The 27,584-nt window shown below is 41.5% G+C and overlaps 1 protein-coding gene across 1 annotated transcript in view; it reads left to right on the forward strand.

The window, feature by feature from the left end:
• Nucleotides 1-27,584, forward strand: part of ANTXRL (ANTXR like) — a 54,106-nt gene that overhangs the window by 5,686 nt on the left and 20,836 nt on the right. Inside the window, exons 2-14 of the mRNA XM_062496254.1 lie at nt 6,255-6,326; nt 6,456-6,527; nt 8,639-8,720; nt 8,823-8,856; nt 10,766-10,845; nt 10,959-11,027; nt 11,230-11,310; nt 11,414-11,474; nt 18,101-18,199; nt 20,479-20,548; nt 21,682-21,760; nt 25,696-25,791; nt 26,533-26,571. Coding sequence (XP_062352238.1) covers nt 6,255-6,326; nt 6,456-6,527; nt 8,639-8,720; nt 8,823-8,856; nt 10,766-10,845; nt 10,959-11,027; nt 11,230-11,310; nt 11,414-11,474; nt 18,101-18,199; nt 20,479-20,548; nt 21,682-21,760; nt 25,696-25,791; nt 26,533-26,571 — 934 coding nt within the window. The remainder of the gene's footprint in view (nt 1-6,254; nt 6,327-6,455; nt 6,528-8,638; nt 8,721-8,822; nt 8,857-10,765; nt 10,846-10,958; nt 11,028-11,229; nt 11,311-11,413; nt 11,475-18,100; nt 18,200-20,478; nt 20,549-21,681; nt 21,761-25,695; nt 25,792-26,532; nt 26,572-27,584) is intronic.

The following is a 27,584-nucleotide window of genomic DNA, read 5'->3' on the forward strand; positions in this document are numbered from 1 at the left end:
CTGTGTGTGTATTTAAAAGTGGTTGTCTGTCTTCCTCCTTTGCTGTCTGACTTCCCGCTTATAACTTGACCACATTATCTGCATAACACCTCTCATAATCTCCATCTGTCTGTAAGCAATATTTTTCATTGTTTTCAAAATGTTATCTTTTGGTATTTTGCCTTTGCATCTTTCTTTGTTGTGGTTATATTGCAGACAGCGCTATGGTTTGCTTACAACCAGTTATAATTGCTTAGAGTGTTCCAAAGGAATTGTTTATTCTTTTTCAGACATACCTATGTTATTTGGACCAGGTTTTATTTGTTTGCATTTTGTCTGATATTTTTCTGCCAGCTTTGGCTTCTGTCAGGAAAGAAATAATATTCAGGAAAATCAATTCTCCTTCCTTCAGTCCAAGAAAAAATTTCTTTATGAAACACAAGGCAAAGCTAATGGGTAATGATTATTTGACATAAAACATGTACAGTTAACAGGAAGAAAAAGCTATGGCAGCTTGTCATTTGCATTCTGTTTATGCATGTAACTAAATCTGATTTATTTGGGGCTTGAGCCAAGGAAGTAAACCGTAAGATTCCCACTGACCTAGGATTTTTGTTCGTGTGTTCAGTGATTGAGAATTTCATTACTTTTGTCTGGGCTTGCAGGCCAAACTCAGTGTTACAAACTGTGAATTTATATGATGTGGAGTAGGACTGAATCTTCTAATCTCAAATGCAGAATGAATTGACTCTTGTGAGCTATTAACAGCTCGAGTTGTACGTCCCTGTTCCTGCCTATCTTTTGCACTTTGTTAAGAGTGTTGCAGAACGGCTGGGATTGTGTGCCCTGCTTTGCACCCTTGTGTTGTGCTGAAGAGTACCAGGATGCTCAAAGTGGGTCTGCTTGCCCTGATGCTGCTCAGAGCATCCCTGGAGCTTTACAGGGAGGTCTGAAGTGGTTGAATGCAGTGTGAGCATGGCTTCTGAATTTCATTTTGTGCCCTGTTGTTGGTGAAGGACTTAGAAAGAACTGTAGAACAGCACCAGGTGGATAGGATCTGTGGATGAGATGGATGCCTGTAGGATCAAAGGGCGGTGCTTTGTTTGAGGCATGATTTCATAGAAATCTGTAATATTCCTGCAGACTTTATCTGTAGGACACAAGCTGGCTATGAAATTAATGAGTTTGGTCATGAAACCTTTTGGATTCATGTACTTGGATGCTGGCCTAGGATTAAAACCCATTTTGCAGTCACTTCTCTGCATCTTCCCCTCCCCATTCCAGCCCTTGTCTTGTCCATTAATGTTACAAGTACTCTGAAGCTAGGACTGTCTCTGAATGGCTGTCTCAGCCCGTGTTTCTAATTGCCTCTGGAGCAGATGATAGAAACTAGACCTTCCATGCCTGGATGAATCACCCAGTCAAGGTCCCTTCCATGCTTGCAAGATGCATTGTTTAGGAGAGGAGGATTCTTGTCACTTTGAATGCTCTGGTGACGCAGAAGGGAGCAGAGGGGTGGATGAACGCTCGGGCATGCGTGTCTGAAACCACAACAAACTCAGTGCCCCAGGGTTTGCTTTTATTGCAGAGCCATTATTAGCCATGTGCAAGAATTCTGTTGTCTACAATGTGGCTGTGACCACAAAGAGCCCTCGAAATAACAGCAGTGCCATGTTTGTAAGCAATGGACAATGTACAGGGCCGCCATTAGCACAAGAGGATAGATTCTTACAGGGACCTACAAAGTTAGGAAGTGTTGTGCTCCCCTGACACCATATTCAGCCTAAACCCAGCATCAGTAATAATGTATCTTTTACTTGCTCCAGGATGTCTGGAATTGCTGCCTTCAGCTAATGTGTAATGGAGGCAAATGTGCCTGGGGTGTGTGTGTGGAACAGGACAAGGGGCAGCTCTGTGCTTTCAAGGGGTTTCACTGTCACTTTCAGCAGGGATGAAAGGCTCTGGGTCCTGCTGCCTTCTTTGCATAGGTAATGAAAATATTTACTGTTTGGATAGTGTTGGGGTTTTAACTTTCACTGCAGAGCTAGGTGACTGCTGTATATTGCACTGGGTTGATCCATATGGGCTCCTGACAGGGAATTCAGCAGTGGAACACATGTGCTCTAGGACAGACACAACTGGCACTCCTGCCTGCTGAAGTGACTGGGCTGAGAATGGCACCACTTATACCAGGGTTGTGCTGCTTCATTTTTCCAGGCTCCAGCTTCCACTGCTGCTGGGAGCCTATTAGAAAGGAAGACTACGTTTCCAACCTTTCTTGTTCTTTGTCTCCACAAACATCAGTGAAACACTTCAGATTAGGTAGGCACAATTCTAACATGTGCAGGGTTTTTATGCTGACACAAAGCTCTGCTAAACCAGAAGGAATCACTCCAAAGTTGGCAGGAGTGGAATCAAGCCTTGGAATCACATCACTTCCTTCCACCCCCAGAAATACTCGCTGACCTCCACTTTTCCCCTCCCACCAAGCAGTAGCAATATAAAATTAAGGAAAACAGCAGCAGCAGGAGCTGCAGCAGCAGCTGCTCCTCCAAGCCCTGTCCTGATGTGGCTGGGAGGACATTCTTTCCTGTGTTGTGGTTTGCTGACTTTTCTCTTTGTCTTGTGCGTAATGGGAGCAGCTCATGGAGCAGGGAGCATGCTCAAGGCAAATGGCTTCTGTGGTGTTCTTTTTTTTAACTTCCTTTGGACTGAATTCTGGTCCCAGTTTCATAGGTATAAACCTGGGGAAATTTTGCTACTTCTCTGGTCCCACTCCTGGTTTACCCCAGGGAAAGCAGCAGCAGAAAGAGGCTCTGAGATGCTTTCTGGAACATTCCAGCTGCCCACAGCAGCTGCTTATTGCTGTGTACTTTCCTTCACCATGAGAATTACGTCCCCTCTGAGGGCTGAAGCCTCACCATCCTGCTTGACTCCGCAAGGTACCCGAACTGCTAGTCAGCTCTGGTTCACTATTCACTTTGCAGAGAGCTTAAGCTGGCTGGGCTCCTTCTGCAGGAAAGGTGAAGGGAGGAAGGCCAGGGCTGGGCAGGGTGGTGGTGGCAGCCTTTGATGGATGTGAGGGGCTGAGCCAGGTAGCTGATGGCTGAAAGCAGGGAATCTTGGAGCTGTGAGCCTGCAAGATGGATCTGGCTGCAGCACAGGCTTTCTTTTTTTGCAGATAGCCGCAGTGCTGTGGTGGTGGACCTACTGGTACAAACCCTCACAACAGGATCATTAAGATTCCCCATCAGTGTCACTTCCCCACGGCTTGTCCCAGGTGCTGATGAGGGCATGTAGCACCCCAGTGCTGGTCTTTGACATCCTTCATTTATTGTCCTAGTCTGATCCAGCCACAAAGGGCAACAAGTTACTTTATGCTGATAGTAACAGTGATTCTGCAGCGTGCAAGATAAGATTCCAATGGCAGTGAAATGGCTCAGGATTTTCAATTATATGGGGCAGATCTGTTTGTCAGTGGTGGAATTCATATTTGATGACATTTGACAACTCAGTATATAATTTAGCAAACATTTTGTTGTAGTGATTTTTTGTTTAATCTGCCTTTAAAACTGCCATTGCTGGTGGTATGAGGTCAGGCCTCTGGGGCAACACACAAAACTATCAGGCCAAACCCACAAAGCCTCCAAAGTGTGTGTGTGTGTGTATATATATATATATACATATATATATACGTGAAATATATACATATATATATACACATCAAATGGCAAATAAAAGTCCTTTACAAATAACTTTACACACAGCGATATTTAGAGGAAAGCTTGTGAGAGAGGGAGGGGAAATCAGGTTTTTCTATAAGCCACTCCCACTGGTGTTCAGGAGGGGTTTGACACGACTGGCCTTGATGGCATTTTGGTGCCATTTGCAGTGGGAGATGACACTTGAGCTTGGAGGAGTGTGGTGTGGGAAAAGTGATTAAATGCTGACCACTTCACTGGTCAAAATCCCTCTATGGGATTTTGAAACTAACATTTTCTTCCTAGTATTTTTGTTTGGCCTTGACTTTTCCCTGTTGATGGGTTGGGACACTTCTGACACTTCCCAGCTGGTAAGCAACATGTGGGTGCAGAATTCCTCTCAGGGGTGGCGGACACCCACTGCTGTGCTGGAGTAATCTGCTCTGCAGGGCTGTAGCTCTGTGATGTAGAGCTGGGCACTCTGAGAGCGCAGGATGTTTCCTGTGAGGACTGATCCATGACACAGACCTCCCTAGTTATTCAGGGATGGACGCCTATTGATTATCACAGTCAGTCCTCTTGCCGGCTGTACCCCCTCCAAGAGAACAAAAAAAAAAAAAAGAAGGGAGAAAAAAGGAGTAATTCTGGCAGTCCTGAGAAGGCACTGGAAATGTTGGTTTGTTGCAGTTCGAAAGAAAGGTCGCCACTACTTTTTTATGGATTGCATCAGTGCTTCTGCAGCTGGCAGTAGAAATTTGATACCTCGTGTAAAATAGGTCAGTCATTTCCAAGTAAGAAACTATAGGTATTCTGTCAGGGGAATGGACCTCACTGAAAATTTCAGGAGTTGAATTTAAGTCAGATGGCAAACTCAGAATGAAATTGAAAGTGTCAGCTTTGGGGGGGGGGGGGGGGGGGGGGGGAGGGGAAGGAGAAGAATTTGTAAGACGTTTGGGAGCTGTAGATGCATCTTGGATAGATTCAAGAAAATCTTTGACTTCATTACGTTTAGAGATTTAACCTGGGACCTTCATAAAAACAGTGGGGAACTGTAGTTGTTGATAGGGTTAATTTGCTAATAGTGCCAGCACATTTCATATTATAAATATGTTGTTTCATAGCACATATAAACTGGGGATTACACAGGATCCAGAGCCTTGGTCAGAAAAATCCCCAGTGTTTTGTTGCCTTCCCTTGCTGCCTGGAAAATTCTTCATTCTTAGATAACCAGTTTGTTCTGTGAATGAATCACCAGTTCTCCAGAGAAGCAGCATGAAAGCACAGGGTTACACAACCCAATTTATTCTAGTTTATGTATTTCAGGAGACTCCTTTGGGCCTTGTCCCTTTATCTTTGCCCTTCTCCACTCCACCAGCACTGCTGCAGGGCAGGCAGTGCCATCCTGCATTGCACACATGGGCTTCTGTGTCTGACATACAGGGGCAGGAGTGACTGGCATAACATCACTTGGAAAGCCCATAGGAGAGCTGAGAATTGAAATATGTAATTGTTTTCTCATGTTTACACAGAAAAATGCCTAGCAGCAGTTAGAGGAATCCTACTGCTTCTTAGTAGTTGAATTTCAGAACTTTTTTTTAGTTCTGCATCCAAGCCACTGTGATTTTGTGCATGTGCCATTGTTTCATTTATCTTTCTTTCTTTCTTTTTATTTGCCTAAGACACCTGATAGATGAGTTTAGCAAGCAAGGAAAGCAAATGGGTCATTCTTTCACAAACACCACAGTCTCAGGGAGGGCTTTTAATACCATTGACTTTCATGCTTTGTAACCTTTTAAATGTCTTGAAAGTTTATGGTATAGATCAATGTGGTAGAAATCTATAATTTACTGTAGGGTTGCTGTGTGCAAGGCTCTGTTTGAGGTCTCAATTCCATCAGACTGTGGGGGTCCCTGCTAAGACTTGGCAGAAAAAAGCCAGGGAGTGCCAGTAATGTGGTTTTAGATAATGGAAGTGGCAGCATGGGATCTGTGTCTTCTGCATGTAACTAAGTTGTCCAAGTTTTCACAAGAAATCCATAATGGAGTCAGGGCTTGACTGCCCAGAACATTAGTCCAGCAAATTAGGCAAGAGTGCTGCCTTTCCCTTCAGAATTATTTGAAAAAGCTTTCTCTTTTGAAATAAGCAGTAATTCATGGAAACATTCTCCCACGCATTCTGGAAGAATAGATCAGTCAAGACTTTCTGCGTGGTGCAAGGGCAGAGCTTTTCTCTAGGAAAGCAAATAATCTGATAGCAAATAATTTAATAAAGTCAAATAAAAATAATTAAGCTAGAAGAAAATATTTATATTTTATGCTATAAAAGGAACAAAACCAAATGGAAGGGTTACTAAGTTTGTTTCAAAATTTTATGGTAAACCATTTTAGACCTCTTACTGCTTGTCTTTCAGTCAATGGATTTTGTTATCATGGCCCTTACTGCAGCTTTCAATACAAATCTATGTAATTTGTGTCCCTAACCACCTCTGGAGTAGGCCAGGCTTAAAATTCAAACTGGAACAAGGAATTTCACTGCAAAAAAAACTTAATGTAATCAGTTATGTTTTGCGTGCAGATCTGGAAGTGTCAAAAACCATTGGACTGAGATTTACTCCTTTGTGGAAAGCCTAGCTGAGAAGTTCATAAGGTAAAGCTTTTTAAAATTACGCTTTAATTTCCTGTACATAGTTTATTTTTTTGTTCAGTGCTTATTAGCAAATGAATTTCTGCTGAAGTAACGAATATGATGTGGACCTGGCTTGTTCTTCTCTTTCAGTCCAATGCTGCGGATGTCTTTCATTGTTTTCTCTTCCCGAGGCACTACAATCATGAAACTAACAGAGAACAGGCAAGTACCTCCCACAGCATTTTCAGAAATTCCCTCTATCCCTTCTCTCATACAGTGAGTGTTCCCACACTCAGAGTTTGGAGGCCTGTCTTGGTCCTTGGTGTGGCACCAACCAAAATCCTCTCCTCCATTCCCAGCTGGAGGAGGGCTTAGAAGGCCTTTGAGTGTCCCATTTCAATTTTCTTTTCAGCTTTGTGAGAGGAAGGCAGCACTGGGCTGTCTATTCTTTATGGTGGTATTTCAGGGAGAAACTGCATTTCCAGCTGAGGATCCAGGTACATGCTTTCTATCCCCAGCTACCCCAATAAGGACAGTTTTTGTGGAAGAGATCTCAGACCCTGAACTGGTGAGCAAAGGAGTGTATGAGAGATCCCCAGTGCCCTTGGAAGGGACTCAAAGCCCTGACCCTTACACCTGCAGCTGGTTGTCCCAGTGCTGGAGCAGGAACCTCACCAGGCTGTCCACCCCTCTCCTGGGCTACCTGCAAACAGCACCCGTGCCAGGAGTGGTTTGCAAAGCCAAGTGCCAATCTGTAAGAAAAAAAAAAAAAAAGTGGAGCAAAATTCTGGTAGCCAAATGCACAACCAAATTGTTTCTTAAAAAACAAACAAAAAAGAAAAAAAACAACACTGAAAACAATCACAAGAAAAGAAATCGCCACCCCCCCCGAAACATTTTTTAAATTTAGTTTTCCTTACGCTTACAAATCCCTGTCACTGGGGTGTTTCTAAGCATTTTTTTTTTATTATTATTTCAGCTTAAAGCCTTCATTTTTCCTGCTGCTGATGTCTGAGTGAGAGGGCTTCAATAGTACAGGGCACCCTATAAATAATGGGGACTCTGGAGCAGAAAGAATGACTACTCCCTCAACTTTGTACTCCAGAGACTGATCCTAAGCCCTCTACCCTGCAGGGCTCTTGCATTTCTTCTGGCTCCCCTGAATTTTATTTCAGGTCTTCATCATGTATCTTGGTGGCAGAACTAAAATTTGCTTACTTTCCCCTGGGTGAATTTGCTCTTTGCAAAGTGGAATGCAGACAGGATGCCTCTGTCAACATGTTGAACATGGTATTAGTGTTCTCTGTCCTAAAACTCTGTTCTCTGTGTGGATCATTGTGTGTCTTTTCAGCTCATTTTATACTTCAAAGGGTAAGAATGTGATTTTTGTGCAAAGGACGTTCCTCAATTCCTCTTCATTTTTACCTTCATCCCATATAGCCTCCTGTATTCTCTGTGACTGTGGTTGTGTCACCTACAATACCCAGCTACAAAATGGAGTTTAGAAAGGTTCTCACTATTCTCTGAAAGAAAGGCTGCCCCATGGCATCTGGAGCTGATGATTGAACTGCCTGTGTCTTATCTGATGAATACTTTTGCCTTGTGTTCCATTAATATAATGAAAACCCTTGTCAAGAATCAGGGTCTTCTGGTGATCAATTAAATTATTAATGTCCCTAAACAATCCTCTTGGTTAATAGGTATTTGGGGAGTAGGAAGTTATGCAACAGGGGTCGGGAGATGCAAGTGCTTCTGTTTCCAGAAGTAAACCCCAAGAAGGTTAATGAGTCCCTGGTCTAGGATGGGAAATTCTCCTCATTCTCATCCTTTCTCTTATCTTTTGGCATCTGTCTTTAAAATGGAAAAAATCCTAATCCAGACTGTCCTGATGACTGATTCAATACAGAGTTTTAATTTGTCCTATTTTTGTGACAGGGTCATAAGCTTTTAAACTCTGTTTTGTTCTGCAGTTTGTTTAATATCTGGCATTGGCTTTAATTCAATCTTATATTGACTGAGAATATATGAGGGTGAGGGAGCAGGGATGGAATTCTGCCTTTAAAATATGTTACCATAATTCTGTACCTGGTGTCTGGTTTTGTGCCCCATGGATGTTTGGCTGATAAATTTTGGAATTTGAAAAAAAATCTTGGTTCAACCAGTATTCCAGCTGATGTCTATGCAGTCTGTGAAATTGGTTGACAGGCTGCATAATCTAGCTGTGGTACAGGAATATCTCAACAAAAGAAAAAAATAACTTCTAATAAAATGTTCTCCTGGGATTTTTTTTGTTTTGTTTTGTTTATTTGTGTTTGTTGTTTTTCAATCCAAAGGGAAGCCATAAGACGAGGGCTCAACATTCTTAAGGAAGAATTGCCTGGAGGAGACACGTTCATGCATGAAGGATTTAAAAGGGTACACATCACAGTACCTACTTTATTTGTTTTACACATAGAAACTTTGCTTATTTCCTGCTGGTATACTTAAGAGCTAACCATGTTCTACACTTCATTGCAGGCAAATGAGCAAATTTACCATGAAACCTATGGAGGTATGTGCTGTGTATCATTGATGTTGTATATCTGCATGGACAAGACAGGGATTTTAGTTCTTTTTGTGATCCACAGTAAACCCACTGAAAGAAGTATTGGAGAAGGAGTCCTGTTATGCAATACTGCATTCCATTTTGACTACAACCCTACTTCTAAATGTGTGATTCATGGTTTATTGAGATCAGAGAAGACCAGCATGATCCCAGATCTGACCACTGCAGAATGCAGACCTTACCATAGCAGCCAGAGCTGCCTGTCTTTCACCAGGAGACAGGAATACCCACATTTTCCTGGTCCTTTCTGTCCTGATGCACTCAGCCCTCTGCTTTGTGGTCCCATATCCATGTTCTCATTAGTGTAGGTGCAAATGAGAGTTTTCCATCAGTGTGAATGATTTCTGCTCAGATTCTGTGTCGCTAAAATGTGCATTGTAATTAAATTTTGAAAGTGTATTTGTGGTTTTTGTATGTGCCAAAAGAAGACCTAGTTAGTTAACAAGATTTGCCTAGTTCATAACCTGATGTGAGGTTGCTCTCATTTGTGGGCTAATGATTTCTTTGGAAGACGGAGAAACAGGTTGTTGCCTTTGTATTATATTAGGCTGTGAGTGTAGGAGCAGCAGCTCTGCACAGTTGCAGAATTTCTGCCAGTAAAATCAGGAGTCCTGAAGTGAAAACAATTTTACTTCATAGCTTATAACTAAGAATTAATCAAGTATTCTGTAAATTGAATTAGGAAGGAAAAAAAGAGATCTGGATTTAGAAGCTAAACTACTAGAGAAGAAACAAGCATTGAATAGAAAACAAAATAAGATCTCAGTGTTTTCTGTATTTTTCAAGGGTTCTGGGCACAATAAAAAAAATAAAAGGTGGGGGGAATCCAAGCTGTTTTTCCCCCCAAGTTGCAGGTCATTTTTTTAAGATTTATGTCTGTGTCTGACATGACATGGGGAGGACTGTGTGGCATAAGAAACCTGTCAAAACTAATCAGTCTATAATTTCAGACAGTATGGAGGAAGACACTCAAAATTGTAACAGATTATTTTGAAAAAAATAACAAATACTTGCCTGATAGAAATGTGTATGTGTATTTGTTACTTTCCTTAAGAACTATGAACTCAGAATGGTTGGTTGAACCACAGTTTGCATGTTAATTTGGTTTAATTTTGTTAACAGGTTGCATTTTTCTAGGTAGGATTGTATTCTATACTGCATATATAAATCTCTGCAGTCTGTGCAACTTTTCATGTAAGTTAAGATGGGTTATGAGATATTGTATCACAAGACATGATTTTTTTTCTAACGAACCCAATCTTAAGGTTTTCACGGGCTCAGAATTCCTATGAATTTCAGTGGAAGTTCTTGCTGCTTGAGAACTGTAGGACTGACCCCTCCATAGAAGCCCATTTCATGCTGTGTTCAGTGGGGTTACTCCTTCAAAGCCTACTGGAGGGAAAGGTAGGATGGCAGGAAAGCTCCTTTTGCAGAGGTACCTTACCGCAGTCTCTGGACAATATTTATGTAGAGACAAGCTTGTCAAGAGAAGAGAGGGAAGCTGTCCTTCTCTGCAAACCCATTTAGTCAGTTCTCCACGTGAAAGCTCTGCAATCTCAGTAGCTGTGGTATTTTATTCAGAGCAGAGAAGTCGCTGTGTGGACCTTGTTAGAGCAGCACTTCCCTTCCAGAGATGCCTGTGACCTGAAGGTGCACAGGTTTTGGCTCCTTGCAGACCTTGCATCTGGCCTTCAGCTGGTGTATCACCAAGTCCGTACCAATGGGGCTGGGAGTCTGGCCTTGTGGGTTTTTGTGTATTTGTCAGTAAAAAGGATTGCCTCACTCCAGACACTTTTTCCACTGCTGAATCCTGTGTCATGTGTGTGCAATCTGTTGTTAACTGTCCTCCATGCAGGAGTCCGGGCTGCCAGTGTGATTATTGCTCTGACAGATGGAGAGTTGCAAGACGCTCAGTTTTATTATGCAGAACAAGAAGTAAGTCATTTTTATCTTGATCCAAACTATTTTTTGTTAAACCTGTGCACATTTACTGCTGACTCCACTGATTATATGGCTTTGCACTTAATGGCAGTTCTTGGGTTTTTTAGGCCAACAGAGCCAGAAGCTTTGGAGCTATTGTTTATTGTGTTGGAGTGAAAGATTTCAATGAAACTCAGGTAACTTGCTTGTTTTCTCCTGTGTTTTTCTGTTATACTACTTACTGCAAAATTAACAGCATCAGATGAAGGCATTTATTTAATTACTTGAGGCACAAATCATTTTGTGTCACTGCGATGTCTTTTAGTAAGTATGAAAGGGCCTGCTTTTGTTCACTGTAATTTTGTTTTCCTCATGATTTATGATTGTCTTTCTTTGCAGCTGTCAACGATTGCTGACAGCATCGATCATGTTTTTCCAGTTAAGGGAGGCTTTTATGCCCTTAGAGGAACCATTGATTCAGTAAGTTGGAAATTCTGAAACACAGTAAACAGTGCCCTTTCCTGCGTTAATAAAACATAGATGAAAATGGTTACCAAAAAATTCCCTTATCTACATCTTTTAGATTCTGAAGAAGTCTTGCATTGAGATCCTAGCGGCTGAACCATCCAATGTTTGTGCAGGAGGTAAGTTTCCACAAGAACAGTGTGTTAAATGAATGACACTGATGGAATGTCAGTAACTACCCAATGTGGTACTGGAGCTGAAGCCTGTGGATGTGTTAGAGCATCCTCTCAGGCCATGGCTAAAGCCTTACATGCTCCTTCTCAGCTTGAGAAAAACATTCTGACAATAAACATGTAGCTGCTGTAGCTGAGTACCAGTTTGGAGAGCTGACAGAGGCAACACTCAGCAAGTTGAGGATACCACCTTTTTAAAAATCTGAGAGAGAGACAAAAAAAGTAATGTAAAGCCAGATTGACAGAGGTGTTTCAGGGTCTAAAGTCAATATCTCACAAATTTCTGGAAAGACTGCATTCCTGGGATCTGCTAGGACTTGTCAGCAGTAAAAACAAGATTTTGCAAAACACTTGCAGAAATTTAAGGTTAATTGAACCAAATATAATTTACTGCGTAGCCCAAGACAACTCTTCTGTTTTCGAAAATGCTAATGTTTTACTTATTTGAAAGAATCATTATTCTTTATGGTAAACACGGAGGATACCCAGAGAAGTTGTTGATAATTTCATGCCTTTCATGTCTAGCATATTTAACTTGGATTGTTCTGGTTTATGTTAGCAATTCTCTTGCTGTGTTTTTTTCCAATTTAGAGGCTATTGCAGCAGAGTAAGAGTGACACCATAAGTTTGCTGGAAGGTACAGTTTTTCAGCATGGTTATTTAGCTCTAGTGTAAGTGTCTTGTGTTCATTTCCTTGTATAAAGCAAAAAGGAGCACATAAAAATGGCAATGATGCATGAAAGCTGACCTTGAAAACAGATAAAATATGAAACTCGGGAAAAATTTAGTATCACAGAAGAAAAATTATTCATTTTTCATTTCCACATGTGAATGACAATATGATCTTACCCTGAATATTTCAATTTAATTTTGAAAACTGTGTCTCTTGAATTATTCCTAAGTATATTATTGTGGACTAGATGTAAAATCTCATCTGTAGAAAATTTTAAGCAATGATTTTACTTTTAAAAATATTGTGGAGTTGACTAGAAAAGAATAGTTTTAAAGTTTTGACATTTAAAGCTTTTTATTTCATAATTCTACTTTCCTATTTTTGCTTAGTTATTGTATACCTGACAGTTTTTTGTGCAAAGCTTATTACAAGCAATCCTGTTCAACAAAAATGCCTTTAGCTACATAAAAATGTGAATGCTCCAATAGGAGGGATTTCAGTAGTATTCTTGAAATTGCTTGGGACAGTATTAAGAATATTGTAAAGTTGATTTTGAAGCAATGCTTTTCGAATGGAATGTTGAAAATATTTTTATGGAGTATTTGAGAAAATAAATTCTCAAGAAAAAAAAAATCTTTCAACAAAATTAATGTATTTCAGCAAAAAGAGTAAAATTTCTTTTTTTTCCAAAGGATAATGTGTTCAAACCACTTCATTTTTTGCTAAGCTCACTAGGTAAAAAGTTTATTACAAATGTGATTAAAATTCCATTAATACATTGTAAGAAAAGCAAAACAAACAATATTGTTACTTTATTTGAATCTGTAGAATTTTTTATTGTCTTTGTGACTTTCAAACAAGACCAGTATAAATTGGGCAGAATCAGTTTCTGTGTGGTGCTGCTGATTCAGCAAGATACTAGCACTCCTTTGACTTAAATTCTGAGGTTTGCTCTGTCCCTGTTGACCAAGCAAGGGCTGGCACATGATGAAGCTTTGCTGCCCAACCTCCACGTGCTTAAAAGTTTGTTAGAAGCAGCAGAGAGCTTAAAAATGGGAGGAAGCCAAAGCTGCAGCTCCATGTGATGTACACTGTTTGTATACCATTGTATTTAAAGTCTTTAGCACTAAGAATCAGGCATGCAATAGCATTTATTATTATCCCACAAGCCACAGCTGAATTACCTCCTGCAAGAGGTTTTACAGCATGAGGCTACAAATATTTACATTTGTGCTTAGATTTATTATCCTTTATTATCCCACTTTCAACACAGCTGGAGGTTCATCTCTATAGCTGTGTGCACCACTGTCTCCTAGAAGGAATCTCCTGGGATTAAACAACTTCTTTCATGGTAGTGTGAATCCAGATCTTGAGTTCAGTTCACTGGACAGTTATAGTGTTCTTCTGCATGTAATGTAGTTCAATTTTTTTTATGTGTTTCGTTTGGACTTCATAGGCTTCACTATTTTTTGCATTAATGTCAGAATTTTATGCATTTTAAATTTAGGTAATTACTGACATAGTTTACTGTTAATGTATTATTCTGTCAAGATATATAGCCACTGAAACCTACATCAACATGTATATATATACACACTTGCTTGGTGGATGTACCCACTGGCTGAAAATTAGAACATAACATTTTCCAGAATTTCACCATTCCTCCTCTTTTAGGTTAGCAGTGTTGCTTGTTTAAATACATAATGGAAATTTTAATTTCAAAATTATGATTATGAAAAATAATGGACCTTTGTGAGTCCAGTGTATAATCACATTCTCTAGCAAATATAGTTGTCTGTTTACAGCTTTGAAATGTGTGTCTGTCCACGCTTTTTGTATGAAACTTATCTGAGTGAGGAGGTGATAATTGGTTTAGCCTTTATTTAACATTGGTAAAATTTTTTACGATGTGCTGTGAGATCACGAGGGTTTTGTGTGGCTCAGTGGAAACAAGTTATGATCAGGGCTTAAAGCAGGGTCTGAGCTACTCCTTGTAAGTGTTCTCATAGTTACTACTGCCGTGGTGATTGCTGATGATCTTGGCTTCATTTTTGACTTGCCAGAGGTTTAGTAAAATGCTAATGGAACAATTTCTGTGTTGACAATTCCGTTTGGGAACTCTGGCTTTCTGTGACAAAGCTGTCTGGCAAATCCAGTTACAAATTGATCTGGTCATGTTGTGACAGCTATCTGATGTTTAATGCTTTTTGACCCTGCAAATTCATTGTCCCCAGTGTGGAGGGAGCAATGTAGTTGGGTCCTTCTTGTTCCCTCTGATCTAAAGTGACCAAGACATGCAGCCTGTAAACAGGCTATCAGTGCAGAACCAGAGGTGCCTCATATCCCGTTTGACAGCATCATTGCTTTGATTATGCTTATGGTACACAGATGTGATTGAAAGGTTTTGTTGGATGTGGCATCCTACTGGCCACATCAACTACCAGGTGTGGATGCAAGCAGTCAGCTTCTCATCAGAGTCAGAGAAGCGGAGCCGACAGCACGGCCAGCGCACACCAGCTTCAACCTACCATTCGCTGCCAGCGCCGCCCGGTTATTTCAGTGCTGACCTTTTTCCCTTCGCTGTCTTGTCAAAAGCTGCAATCCATGATCTGACAGTAACTAAGGAAGAAAAGGACGCAGCCAGAGCCAGGGCACAAAATTAAATGGAATTAGCCATTTCAACAGAGAGTCACCCAGAACACGTTAATGCTCCAGAGCAATGAGGAGGCAGGCTTCTGACCAGCAGCAGCAAACACAGCTCCAGCTGTTTACATTTCCCTGAAATGTGCATTTTCAGCTTGTGTTGGTGGACAGGTTGCTACCCAATCACTTGTTCAGAACTGATTGTGCAGAGTGGCAGTCACAGTGAAAAGAACGGCAGGAGAGGTAAATTGTCCTGACAAGGCCAAACTTCTACATGTAGCTTTTACCTTCGATGTCTTGTGTCTAAATTTTCTAATTTGTGGCATCTTTTTAAAGACACTGAAACAGCCACCAATTAAGCTATTGCTATTGCTGCCTTTTAAAGCCATTAATTCATGAGAAGGGGAAGAAAGATTTAAGTGCAATTTTGCTTTATTCAGCTTCTTTTAAAATATAAAATTGAAATGGGGAAAAACTATCATCTTGGCTGGGTGTTCAAGCCGCTGTGAAGTGGGCTGGTTACAAGCAAGTCTGCCAGTGTGTGGTCCCAGGCAGGTAGTTCTGGTGGGTGGGCAGAGACCCAGCTGCCCTCAGGGCTGGTCATGACTCTCAGCTCTGCTGGCAAAAAAAGGGATGCTCATAATTGTCAGCATAGCAGATGGGTCAGATGTGGAATGGCTCAAGGCATGGATCTGACTAAGAGTAACTCAAGGTTCTTATTGGAGTAAGAAGAAGATGAATCTGCCCTAGAGTACATTTTCATTTGTTTAAAGAAATGCTCATTACCCCCAATGAGAAGCAGGATGTATAACCCTTCCAATTAAAAATAGGCCAAATTCTGGTGCTGGATTTGTGCACTTGGCTCTTGCTATGCTCATTGAGACCTCAAATTTTATCATCTTTCTTCAGCAAGATACCTAAGCACATGTTGCATTTCAAAATGCACTCCAGTAGATAATTTCTTTTTCTCCTCCCAAAATATCTTCTTTGATTCCCATGTACCTTGTGGCTTTTGTCAGTTCAAAGCCCTGCTCTAGAGCAGGTTACCATGATGAAAAACAGAGTATGGATTTCCACTGCATGACTGTAATTTGTAAATGCCCTAGCCCAATTCACCTGGAGTTGCTTTAGATCTCAATACAGTGAAAATGGCAATGATTGAGAGTGTTTTTGACAAAAACAAGCTGTTTGTACAGAAAAGTAAAGCATTTCACATCCTTGTGCTAGCTTGCCTTGCAGTAGGCTCGATAGTGAAGTGCAGGCAGATGAGGCTGAATGTATTTCAGCTACCTTGGGGGCCTTGTGAAGTGTTATCCAATGATTCCTTCCTCCAAAGTGTACAAATAACTTGGCAGTGCCTTGTGTGGAATGTTGCTAAAAGTCAAATCTTTTATTGCTAAAAATCATGCACTGCTCCCCTCAATTCTACCACCATTTTTAAAAGCTCTCCTTTTTAGTATGCTCACCAAAGTATAAATGATGATGCATGTAGACTTGTTCATGGTTTTACTTGCTACTATTGGAGTACTATATAATTTATTCATATTTTTCAATGTGAAGTTTGAAGACCAATTGGTCCTGTGTTGTGCTGTTATAATCCATGTATTGGGCTGGTCTCAAACACTGCTCAGAGGCTGGTGTGAGAGCCCTGTGAAGGATTTGGTTAAAGTAGGAAATTCATGCAGGAAAATGCAGCTTCTGTGCTTTCCTCTGCTGTGTGCCAGCTATCTCAGCTGTCAGCTGGCTACTTGTGTGCAGTATCAAAGGGAGTTTCAGAAGTGTATTGGGGACAGAACAAATTTGTAACGTGTCTCCCTACCTGCCTGCATTAAAGATGTTTTCTCTGTGGTCAGCGTAGCAGCCGCATTGGCGTTTTGTGTCCTAGAGGGAAGTTTCCCTTGGCACTTCCCTTCCTGGTGCATCTTGTGCCTAGTTTGCCAATTCAGGCTCACCCTAGCAGAAAGGGGACTGTGGCTCTGTGCTCAGCTTCACCTGTGCACAGTAAAAGGGAAAGAGGAATACCAAACTGATGTGTTGTTAGAGCTCTGAGAAGTGCTAACTATGTAGGTTACTAAGGAATAACTTCAAAAGCTTGTTGGGGAGAAGCTAATGAAATAAACCCAGAGTTCTTAATACTTTTCTTCTTCAAGAGACCTTTCCTGTCTCTAACTGTACAGGGTATGGTGACACCAGGTGCTTTCATGCTAGACATAAGCTCAGCAATCCTACCTCTACTTGTCCCTATCCCTTCCCTTCTCCTGCACATTTCTACTAGTAGATGCTCAGCCAGGTGTTACTGATCTCTCTGGCAATAAACAGAGTTACTTTCTAGGCTCATGCATAGGCTCAGTGCACTGCAACATAACCAGCGGTGCCAGTAGTAGAGGTCATGTGCAGTTGGGATCTCACTCTGATAAAACCCTTCCTGGACTGGCTTTACTCAAATGCAAAACTGCTTTGTCAGTAAAAAGGCTATTGGAATGTTTGTGATAAAACCCAAACCTGTAGTGGCTTCTGCTTTCTTGAATGAACAAACTATAGTTGCTTATCACAATAATGTCAAAAATCACAGGTGCCTTCCCTATCAGGACTAAAGCTACAGAAGTTGTGAAAGGTCTCTCCTTGTGCCACTGGTAGTTTCAGCTCCTACGCCAGGAATGTGGGGGAAGAACACAAAGAAAGTGGTGGTTCCTGGGTCCTTAGATATTCCCAGACAGAGCAGATTTTAGTGGGGCTGTACATGGACTCAGTTATGGCATGGGCAGGAGCACTGTTTTTTCCCAGGGTTTGTACCAGAGGCAAAGCTTTCTCTCTGAGTCACAGGAGATTTAGGAGGGGAGTTCTGTCTCTCAGCATCTTCTTGAACAGAGCTCTGCTGAAAGCCTGGTGCCACCTGCCATGAAGATTAGAGGGAAGGACTAGTACAGGTGGCTAGCAAAGGTGTCTGTCCCAAAAGCCATAGAGGAGCCATGAGATAACATCAGTCAAGTCAGATTTAGTTTTACTGTGGCACCTTTAAGGCATTGCAGCTCTGTGTTATACTTGTGGGAGCTGACTTGAGACAAAGAGAAGACTCTGAAGCACTAATGCCACTGTACCACCCTTGGACATTGCTGCTGAATAGAGGGGGTGTTTATTTCAGGTATAAGGCAGACAACAGCAGCTGTCATGTTTTAATTCAGGTCACTCTGAACAGAAGTGCTGTATTTGAGTTATTTCTCATAAATAAATCATAAATCTGTGGTTTTGCTTACAGAATCCTTTCAAGTTGTGGTAAGAGGCAACGGCTTTTATCATGCAAGAAATATCGACCAGGTACTCTGCAGCTTCAAGCTCAATGACAGCCTCACTATCAGTAAGTTTGCAGGCTGGTGGATTGCAGTGACCCTTGTGGCCGTGTCACCTCGTGGGCCACAGGCCAATTCTCATCCATGTTAAGGGGAGTCCTTGCAGTAGGTGTGAGAGGGAGCTGGGGTAGAGGTGTGCACTTTTATATAAGGTTGAAATTCATCCTTATTCAATGCAGTGACCTGTGGGCATTGTGTAGTGAGTGCTTGCATGGGGCATGCTGCTGCACAGTGACCTCAGCACTGTTGTAGTGATTGATGTACATGGGTGCTGCATGCAGCAAGAGAGGACTGGGGATCAGGTTTTAAGAGGGAAACTTAAAATAACTTCCTATTCCTTTATCCATCACCAATAAAAAGAAATATTGTTATCTTGATCCCCTGGTGGTGTTTTCGGAGTTCTTATTCACCACTTCAGGAGACACTTGCCATCAAGCCGGGCCTCCCAGGCACACTCTGCTCCTCTGACACTAGTTGCTGGTCCCATCACAGTGACTGTGTAACATGGAAGCTCCCTGTCGTTGCTGTGCTGTGCTTTTCTTAGCTGTCTCAGCAGCCAGGCAAAGGACTGAAGGGCCAAAAAAAGATGGAGCATCCAGTTTCTCAGCAGTCCTCTCTCATTCCTGGGAAGCTATGTGTGTCTGGCAGAATGAAACATGGTGTGGAGAGAAGAGTTCTGCTCCTTTCTCACATATGCTGCTCTTGTGGCCAGAGCACAGTAGAGGCTTTCATATGTTGCTGTGGCCAGACTGGTGCCTTCCCAAGCAGGGAATTCACTTACAAGAGGGAACACATGAATTGCTCCTTCATTTTCATCATGCTTGTCTATGTTGATGCTGCAGTCAGTCAGCTCCAGTGGTCTTGCATTTATTCCACTTGCAGATATGCTTTAACCAGGATTTGGTTTTTGTGGTTTATCAGTTAGATAGATTTCTTGCTTTTTCTTCCCTGACCCAAAACATTAGCACCTTGACTGGGCTTCACACTGTGATTGCTGACCTGGGCCTGGAAATACAGGAGGAAAACTACTCTGATTCCATTACAGCTCCATGATGTGTTTTCCTTGGGTTAAGTTTGCAACAGGTGTTGTCATGAGATGATAATCTATGCTGGCTCTTCTTCCCCTCTCTAAAAGGTATCACTGATTTCCCTGCCCTCACCTCTGCCAAGGAAGGGAAGTGAGTTCTGTCTTCAGGTGTGCTTGAAGTGGGTGAAACATGAAGGAACAACTCTGAGATCTGTGGTTGCTTGAGTTAATATTTTCCTAGATAAAAAGAGTAAACGGGTCTCAAAAATATAAATAAGATGGCAGCCTTTGTCAGCCTTCTATTCCCTTGGGTTTGACTCTTATAGACCACTCTTTCTCCAGCTAGCAGCACAGTTGCTTTGCTGGCCATTCAGAGCTGAGCTATAGTCACTGGAGTGAAGTATATAGTCACTGAGGCTCCTGTGCCTCAGCTCCCACACTTTGGTGGAGTGGCAGTTCAGGATTACTGCTGGGCCTCCTGTCTGTTCACAGGACTTGGCTTTCTGGATGTGACTTTCGAAAGCAACAGGATTAACACTGCTGAATTGTGGAGCAGTGGAGTGTAAGGAGATGGGAAGATTTGTGCCCTTGTTTTTAACTCTATCTGCACCAAACCCTTATAAACATGGGCTGTTTACAGATGATGATGCCACAGAGGGGAGGTTGTGTCCAGGAGAAGCAGCTAGTGCAGAGCAGATCCTCATGATAACATCAGTCACGGCCCCCCTCTGACTGTTTCCTGTAAATGACCTACCATCTCTTGGGTTTGTTTTTTTTCCTCCCAGTATTTTTCCATTTCAGCCCCACCCCATCTCTCTCCTTCCTTTTTCTTGGGTTTGGACAGTGCAGCCTTGGATTCTCTTGTGTTTGAACATGGGTAGACAAAAATTGAACCCTAAAATTTTGAGCCCTTGAGTAACATGAGGGGTCAGTGTAAGTAGAGGTTGCACTTAATTTTCAGATAGTCATGATGAATACTGCTCTAAGCTGAATTCCAAATGGCTGATCACTACTATCAGGAACAGAGATAAATTTCCAGTCCTTAACTCTGGTATCTCTATCCTGATAGCATCATGTTAGCATCGAGAATGGTTATTCTAGTACTTGGATTTGTGATCAACACCATCGGGGAATATTGTTACTTGCCAACATATTGAGTACATCTGTGGCTGTCATTGGTGTCAGCACTTCTCAAGGGGGTGGCCTGCTTGAAACAACTTATTTTTTTCATCCCTGATAGTTATATTAATTTCCTTTCAGATGAAAAGCCGACTTTTGTTCATGATACGTACTTACTTTGCCCTGCCCCAGTGATAGAAGATGCTGGACAGTGAGTATTGCTTTCCAGCATATGCTGAGAGAGTGGACTTGTGGATGAAGATGCCATTTCTGAGCCAAAGCCTCAGGATTTTGCCCAAAGTGTCAAGCTAATAAATTTGTATGTGTCTGTGTGCGTCATATTGCAGCCATCTCCTTTGTGAGATGGCTGCAATCTTTTCCTAGTATGAGCCAGCATAGCTCTATTTAATGTTGAGTCTTCAACACAATTTAACCAAAGGTCTTCTTGGAACATGGCCCCATATCATAGAATCAAAGAATGGTGATTCCTCCTCTCTTCCTATATCCTATTGTTTCAGACCAAAAGGTAATTAAATTCAAGACAAACATTTTGATTTGGTGGGAAGGAGAGGCTTGGTTTGAATTCCTTTGCTGCTGTTGTGTATGTTGCTTCCTGTAATTTGCTCTGCTGTGTCTAATATTGATATTTTTCAGCCTTTTTAATCCTGTAGACTTCTGGGAGATATTGTGAAATGCCCTACCTTTTCCATAGGTGATCTTATGGATGCTTAAATACTTTACTGGGGCTATGGGTGAATGCCTCCCTTCCCTTTTGTATTTGTTGGTGAAGAAAATTAGTTTTGTAGTGTTTTGTCATTTTTTGTTATTACTTTATTTTTTTCTCCCTTGGATCCTTTCTCTGATATTGGAGAATGTCAAGGGAAGATTCTTCTTGACTTCCACTGGCATTTCAGTGTTTTTTACCCTTCTCAATCTCAGTGCAGGTGTTCTGGATTTGCTTGGATACAAAAGAACACATTCTGATTCATTGACAGAAGGGTTTCTTTAAATAAATAAAGTACTACCTACAGTAGTATTGCTATTGCTGTTGTATTGCTATAGAGGCATTCTGTTATGACTCAGTGTCCTAATGCCCTTTGCCCCAGGTGGGATGGGGTTTTTTTAATAAAGAGCGTATGTCCAGCTCAACTAAGGTAACATAAAAAGGATGGCTGCTGGGCAAGCAGGGAGACAAATGTGCCTGAGGCCACAAAAATGCCCCAACTCAACAGGATGTGCTCTCCATGCATGCTCATAAACCAATGGTTAAAACAGAGACAGAGTAAAGGTAACAATGGGTGTAAAGACAACACTGAAAATAAACATATCTGTTTTGTGCTCTAGGGTGGTTTTCCTACAAGTCAGCATGAACAACGGGCTAACGTTTATCTCCAGCTCTGTCAGCATCACCAGCACACATTGTGTGAGTAATTCCAATGGGGCTTGACAGAGGAACCATGAGACCTTGGGAAGAAATGGTTCTTCTTCAGGCAAAGCCTCCTTGAGTGAGCGTGACCCCTCTGCAGCTTGTGTCACTGCTATGGACTGGATCCCAGCAGCTCTTGGGAAAATAACCAGGGCTACTTAAGATCAACTTGTTATTGATGATGGATAGATCATAATAGATTTTCTGAGTAAAAGATCAGAATAAGAGGTACCCTGCCCATTCCTACCACAGGAGAGAGCTCCTCAAAACTAGGATCTTATCAGAAAGTGATCTGAGAAAATGATCTATGGATCTATCAGGGAGCAACACTCTGATCCTTGGGGTCCCTGATGGGATTTGGGGTAAAGGTACAACTGTTAGGACCTGTATCTGGAAAGGCCACAGAAGGTAAGGACAGTGATATCTGTCCTGCATCATGTGGTCAAAAACACCTGGTGGAGTCTCATGGATAAACAGCTAGAAGTGATCCTTTATCGAAATCTGATTTTAGAATCAAATAAGCAAAATTAGGAAACCAGTTAATAGATAAGAGTTTTCTTCCTTGCCTTGGGGTAGAAATAAGGCAGTGCCCATAGCTGGTGTGAGCAAGTACAGTAATTAAGTATGTGACCTTGTGCTTGTTGTCTAAACCAAGTTGGCTGAAGTACCTAATAGCACTTTGTATCATTGTTATTAGTGTCAAAAGGACTTTTATAGCCTATGTCAAATGCTGTCATATTGGTTTGTAATCATTGTTGGCCATTTTGACAGCTGAAGAACAGAAGGGCAGGAATGCAGATAGAGGTGACTGGAACTTGTAAATCTCATTTTCTGATGTTTGCAGCAATGAAGGTGGGAAATACCACATGAGAGTGCTGGAACAGTCTGGGTTGAAGGGGCACAATATAGCAGAGATGTTATAGATATATGTATATACATATATATATATATATATATATATATATATGTTTCTGTATGGGATTATTTCTATTTTGCTAAAACTTTCTTCCAGATTTTCCCTACTGAGGACTGATATTTTAACATTTAATTCCACTTTTACCTCAGGTACAATAAAACCTTTCAAGTCTGCAGTGAAACACAAGTGTTAACTGGTGCATTTAGTTACCCATATGTAATCTATTTCTGATGAAGACTGAAGTCTCAACCCTAACCAGGGTTCCTAAAGGCCTGAGCATGGATGGAGGAAGCTTTTCCTTTTGGTAGCCTTAGGATAAAAAGAGGAATCCAATCTCCAGTCATGTCAATCTCTGACAGTTTTCGACCAGCCTCTTGCAGATTGAATGTGAAGGAGGCAGGAAGCCTGATTTGCAGCTGATAGAAAAAAACTGTCTCTCTTGTTATGTCCCATAAGCAGGGAGATGGCAGTTCAGTTTCAACTTTGTCTTAATTTCATGCATTTCACTCTTCTTGTTTTAGAGACTGCCTCCATTTCCTTTCCTCTCCTGTCTCCTTTTCTGTGGGTGGCAGTCAGCTGGCCTGCTCAGCTCTCCTCCCCAGCTGGTCCTTCTGTCTTTTCTGTACAGTAAGTATCTTCACTATAATCCGAAAGCCTCTGTGTGATCCCCATGCTTATTTCTCTTCAGCTGCATGAAGTCTGCTATTTTCTTTTCAAAGTCCAGCTTCACTATGGTGCTTTGTATCATTAAAATCATTAAAAAAAGACTCTAGCTTCTTGCTGCCAGCAGCTCCTGCACTACTGCTGGCAGAGGTCTCAGCAATTTATATCTGCAGTTAGCATGGGAAAAGTGATGCCTGGGAACAAAGGCTACAAAACAAGGAGGTAATGTGTGTTTGGAGTAATAGTAGCAGTGGTACTGCATTGCTACTGTGCTTGGATTTGTTTTTAAGGAGGGCAGTGATATTTCTTAAAGTTATGTTTGATTTTTATTTACCCTTTTCTCAGCAAACCGACCTTACCGGGAATTAATTTCTCTTCAAGTATCTGCCTTCCAGATGCATTAGTTGTATGTGGAGCCATGGGAGGGCCAGAGAGGGGGCTTAGCACTGAGCTGCAGCTGGGTACTGTGTCCTCTAACAGGACTTGTTTGAGCAGGGAGTCTGGCACATGTTGAGCAATCCAGCCACTTAGCACATCCTAAAACAGGTTGGTTTGTTGCATCTATAACAAAAAGCCCCAGAGCAGCGTAGGGGTGGTGATGCTGTGACACAGGTGTGGGACACTGGGTTTCCTGTCTAAAATCATGGGGTAGGAGCCAGTCTTGTGTTAGTCCCATATTGAACATGTCAGTCCTGACAGCTCTGGGAATTGGCCTGAGAGAGAACTAGGTACCACCTAAGTCAGTCATTCAGGATCCCACCCAGACTTTGCAAAGCTCTTATCAGCTGGTATTTTCCAGCCTCAGGCTTTTCATTGTCTGAGGGGAAAACAAATGCGCTTAGAATGGTGAAGGGAATCCCTGTTGTAAGAAGGGGTAAGCGTCAGTTTCTGGTGTCATGGAAATTCAGCAAGTAGTTTCAGATTTAATAAGGTGAATCTCGTGGACTTTATCATATAGAAATCAATTCTGGAATTTGGCTTCTTTCCCTTTATCCCACCTATCCTTTGAAAATCTCTTCTAGCTTCCCCTCTAGCCAACTCCTTTCCTCAGCCTGAGTGAGAGACCTTTCTTCAAGCTCTTTTTCACATTCTAGTAGCTCCAGGCATTCCTCTAGTTTCCTGCTAAGTTTTTCCTGTTCCCTGATACCTCTGTTGCTGATGAATTGAACCTCTTCTCAAATTTTGAAAATCTACCATTAAAGATGTTTCTTTTCCCAATATATATTTAAAAATTAGCTAAAACACCAGTGCTAAAGTTGATATCATTCCAGAACTCAGTACAGTCTAAGGATAGGGCATGTCTCAGCATGACACTGCCCATGAGAAACAAATGCTTACTTTCCAAAATACTTGCTCTGTATGTTCTGCAGGAAGCAAGCAGCATATGAAAAGCTGATTCCTGTAGTCACCAGAGCAACAGAGACCTAATATCTCTTCTGAATGCATTGACATTAAATGCTCTAAGTGCAAAGGATCCGTCAAGATTTACACAGAAAAATCAGACCTGTGATTCTCTTTCATTCTCAGTTGCTCTGAAAAGCAAGTTTCAAGTGTTAACACTTGTGGGTTTTTTTGTTTTTTGGTTTTTTTTTTTTTGTTTTTTTTTTTTTTTTTTGTTTCTAGTAATTTTAAAGAAAATTTAACTTTGATATTGAAGGCATAGACCCTTAGTTCTGCATCCCCAGAGTCTCACTGTTCTCTGAAGAGAGAACAGTGGATATAAGAATCAGAAATGCTTAAGATAAAGATTACAGTATCTCATTTAAAATAGTCAAACCAGCCCTAAGAAGCATACCAAAACCAAACAGCATTACTGGTTTGCATAATCACCTAGGCTAAGGTTGTGTGAATGGTTTGAGTCAAGAGGCAACACAGGCAGGCTTAAGGGCTGATGCACTGAACAAGTTGTGCTTTGCTCTGTGATAGTGACATGTGAACAGTTACCCAAAAGGTCTGAGCTCCAATATTCCCATTCTTTGAATATCAGCATTTGCATACTCTTCATCTCTAGGAATGAAAGGTTACTCTGCATACCTGTGCTCATGTAGTTTTCAGTGGCATCCTGACACTAGTAAGGGACTCATCCAGAATGAATGGGTTGTATACAAGTTTAACCTTGAATCTAGTGTATAAATTCATACATAAATTATACATACACACACTGCAAAGAGGAGATGCTTCCTGTGTTCTGTGACTTCAGGTACTGATGTGGTCCCAGTGATAGTAGTGAATGACTGCACAATCTACCTGAGACCTCAAAGTGAGGGAAAGCTGACTCTAAATGTGTAATTCAGGACTCCTGCCTCCTTTGAGACATACAAAGGTAACTCAGAAATAATCATCTTGCTTGCAGCTGACTGGGACCATCCTTTTCATTGCTCTTCTGATTCTCTTTCTGCTGCTGGCTCTGGCTCTTCTGTGGTGGTTTTGGCCCCTTTGCTGCACAGTGGTAAGTACAGCTTTTTTATTTTGTTGACTTGGTTTCATCTGTTCTCTGCCAAAGCACAGAGTTAAAACATTGGAATGGGTGGTTAACCTTGCTTTAAAAAACCCACCCCATTTGTAAAGCCCTGATTCAACAATTTGTTTAAAGTGCATGTTGAAGTTACTCTCACCTGGGTTTTTTATTGTTTCAAGGCCTATGTGATTTTTACATTAGATGAGAATTTTAAATAAACCCATGGATGCGACTTAAGTTTCTGTAGGGATCAAGACCTCCTTTAGACCAGCTTTGAAACTTGCTGCATAGAAGTGTAATTGATGGAATTTGTGGAATTGATGTGGAATGAGTAGAATTTATTTACTAATACGGAATTTATTTATTAATATTACTATATTAGTAATAATAGTTATTGTGCATAAGCTGTTACAGTCCTCTTTAAAGACAAGAGTTAGGGGTTTTTTGCATTTTGTTGGTTGGGATTTCTTTAATTTATTTAGAGGAGCTGCAGATTCTGAAATAATATCTTTGCACCAACTTAATTAATTATAATAATATATTATATAGTAATTATATAGTATTTTTTATCTCTCGGGGTTTACTTCAGTGAGGCTAATAGGAGGATTGAGTGGGGGGGAATGAAGCAGAGTGATTCATTTGTGGCATGGGCAAGAAAGCAGGGAGGATGTAGTATTGAGATGGATGAACCCTACCATTGTCTCAGATTTTCCCATTATTTGTTTATTCCAGGTGATCAAGGAGCCACCTCCACCACCGCCTCCAGAGCCTGTAAGTGCTATTTTTGATCTGTGGCACTGTCTGCAGCCACTGCGGTGTGTACCGTGTTACCCAGGAATGTCAGCCCTGCTGCCCAGGAATGTCAGCCCTGTAGGTGTCTTAATGACACCTTACGGGCTGTGAGAGGAAGTCCTCTGGGTCAGGGTAGTTATTTCTGCCTTCTGGCCTCTTTATATACATGCAGCAACACTGCTTCCATCCAGGGTAAAAACAGTTGCATAATTCAAAAGTGCACAGGCCAGCAGTTCCTGTGGTATTTTGTTCCTTCTGCTGTGCATCAAACAGGTGTGTAAGCAAATCTTTGGTTCTCAAGCTGTGCTGACAGCTGTCCCTCCTCCATTAATGCTGCTATTGTTCTCAGCAGGAGTTTAGCCCAGACTGGTAGTAAGGAGCAGTCTGTCAGCTGGAAAAAAGGACAGCAAAGGCCACATTCTTGTGACTTTGCTACAGGAGAGGAGACTGCTGTGGCTCTTCTGCAGAGTGACATTTGGAAGGACATTTAGCCTATCTCCATTTAGGTTTTGAACTGTTTGAGGCAGGATTGTATTTCACTCTTTTGGGGGCAGCAACTCACTGACCCTGACCTCAGTTTAGTTTCACCATACTAGTTTAATGAAAATAATAGTAGTAAATAAAAGTGCCTCCAGAGAAAACTTATGCTTGCCTTTATTTCTTTCCTAGGCATAGATAGTTAAATAGTGGAAAAATACTTGCTAACCAACAAGAGAAGCTCACAGTTTACTGTTAACTTGCTGTAACTTGGCATGAATGTAAGGAGGCAACCACAGCTACTGTTCTGAGGTTGTTAGATGCCACCACTAGTGTGTATGTGATCCTGTTACTTGTCCTGAGCAGCAGCACTGTGGTCATTTAACTTCTGAATGCACACCAGAATTCGTGCTGGGATTGCTGTGGGTTCAGTGTAGGGGATATTTGGTATAAATCCTTTATCAACTGGAAAAGTATCAGCTGTTACCATTGAATTTGTCCTGCTAGAGTCAGGC

This window comes from Cinclus cinclus, chromosome 7, assembly GCF_963662255.1.
Source record: "Cinclus cinclus chromosome 7, bCinCin1.1, whole genome shotgun sequence".
NCBI lineage: Eukaryota > Metazoa > Chordata > Aves > Passeriformes > Cinclidae > Cinclus > Cinclus cinclus.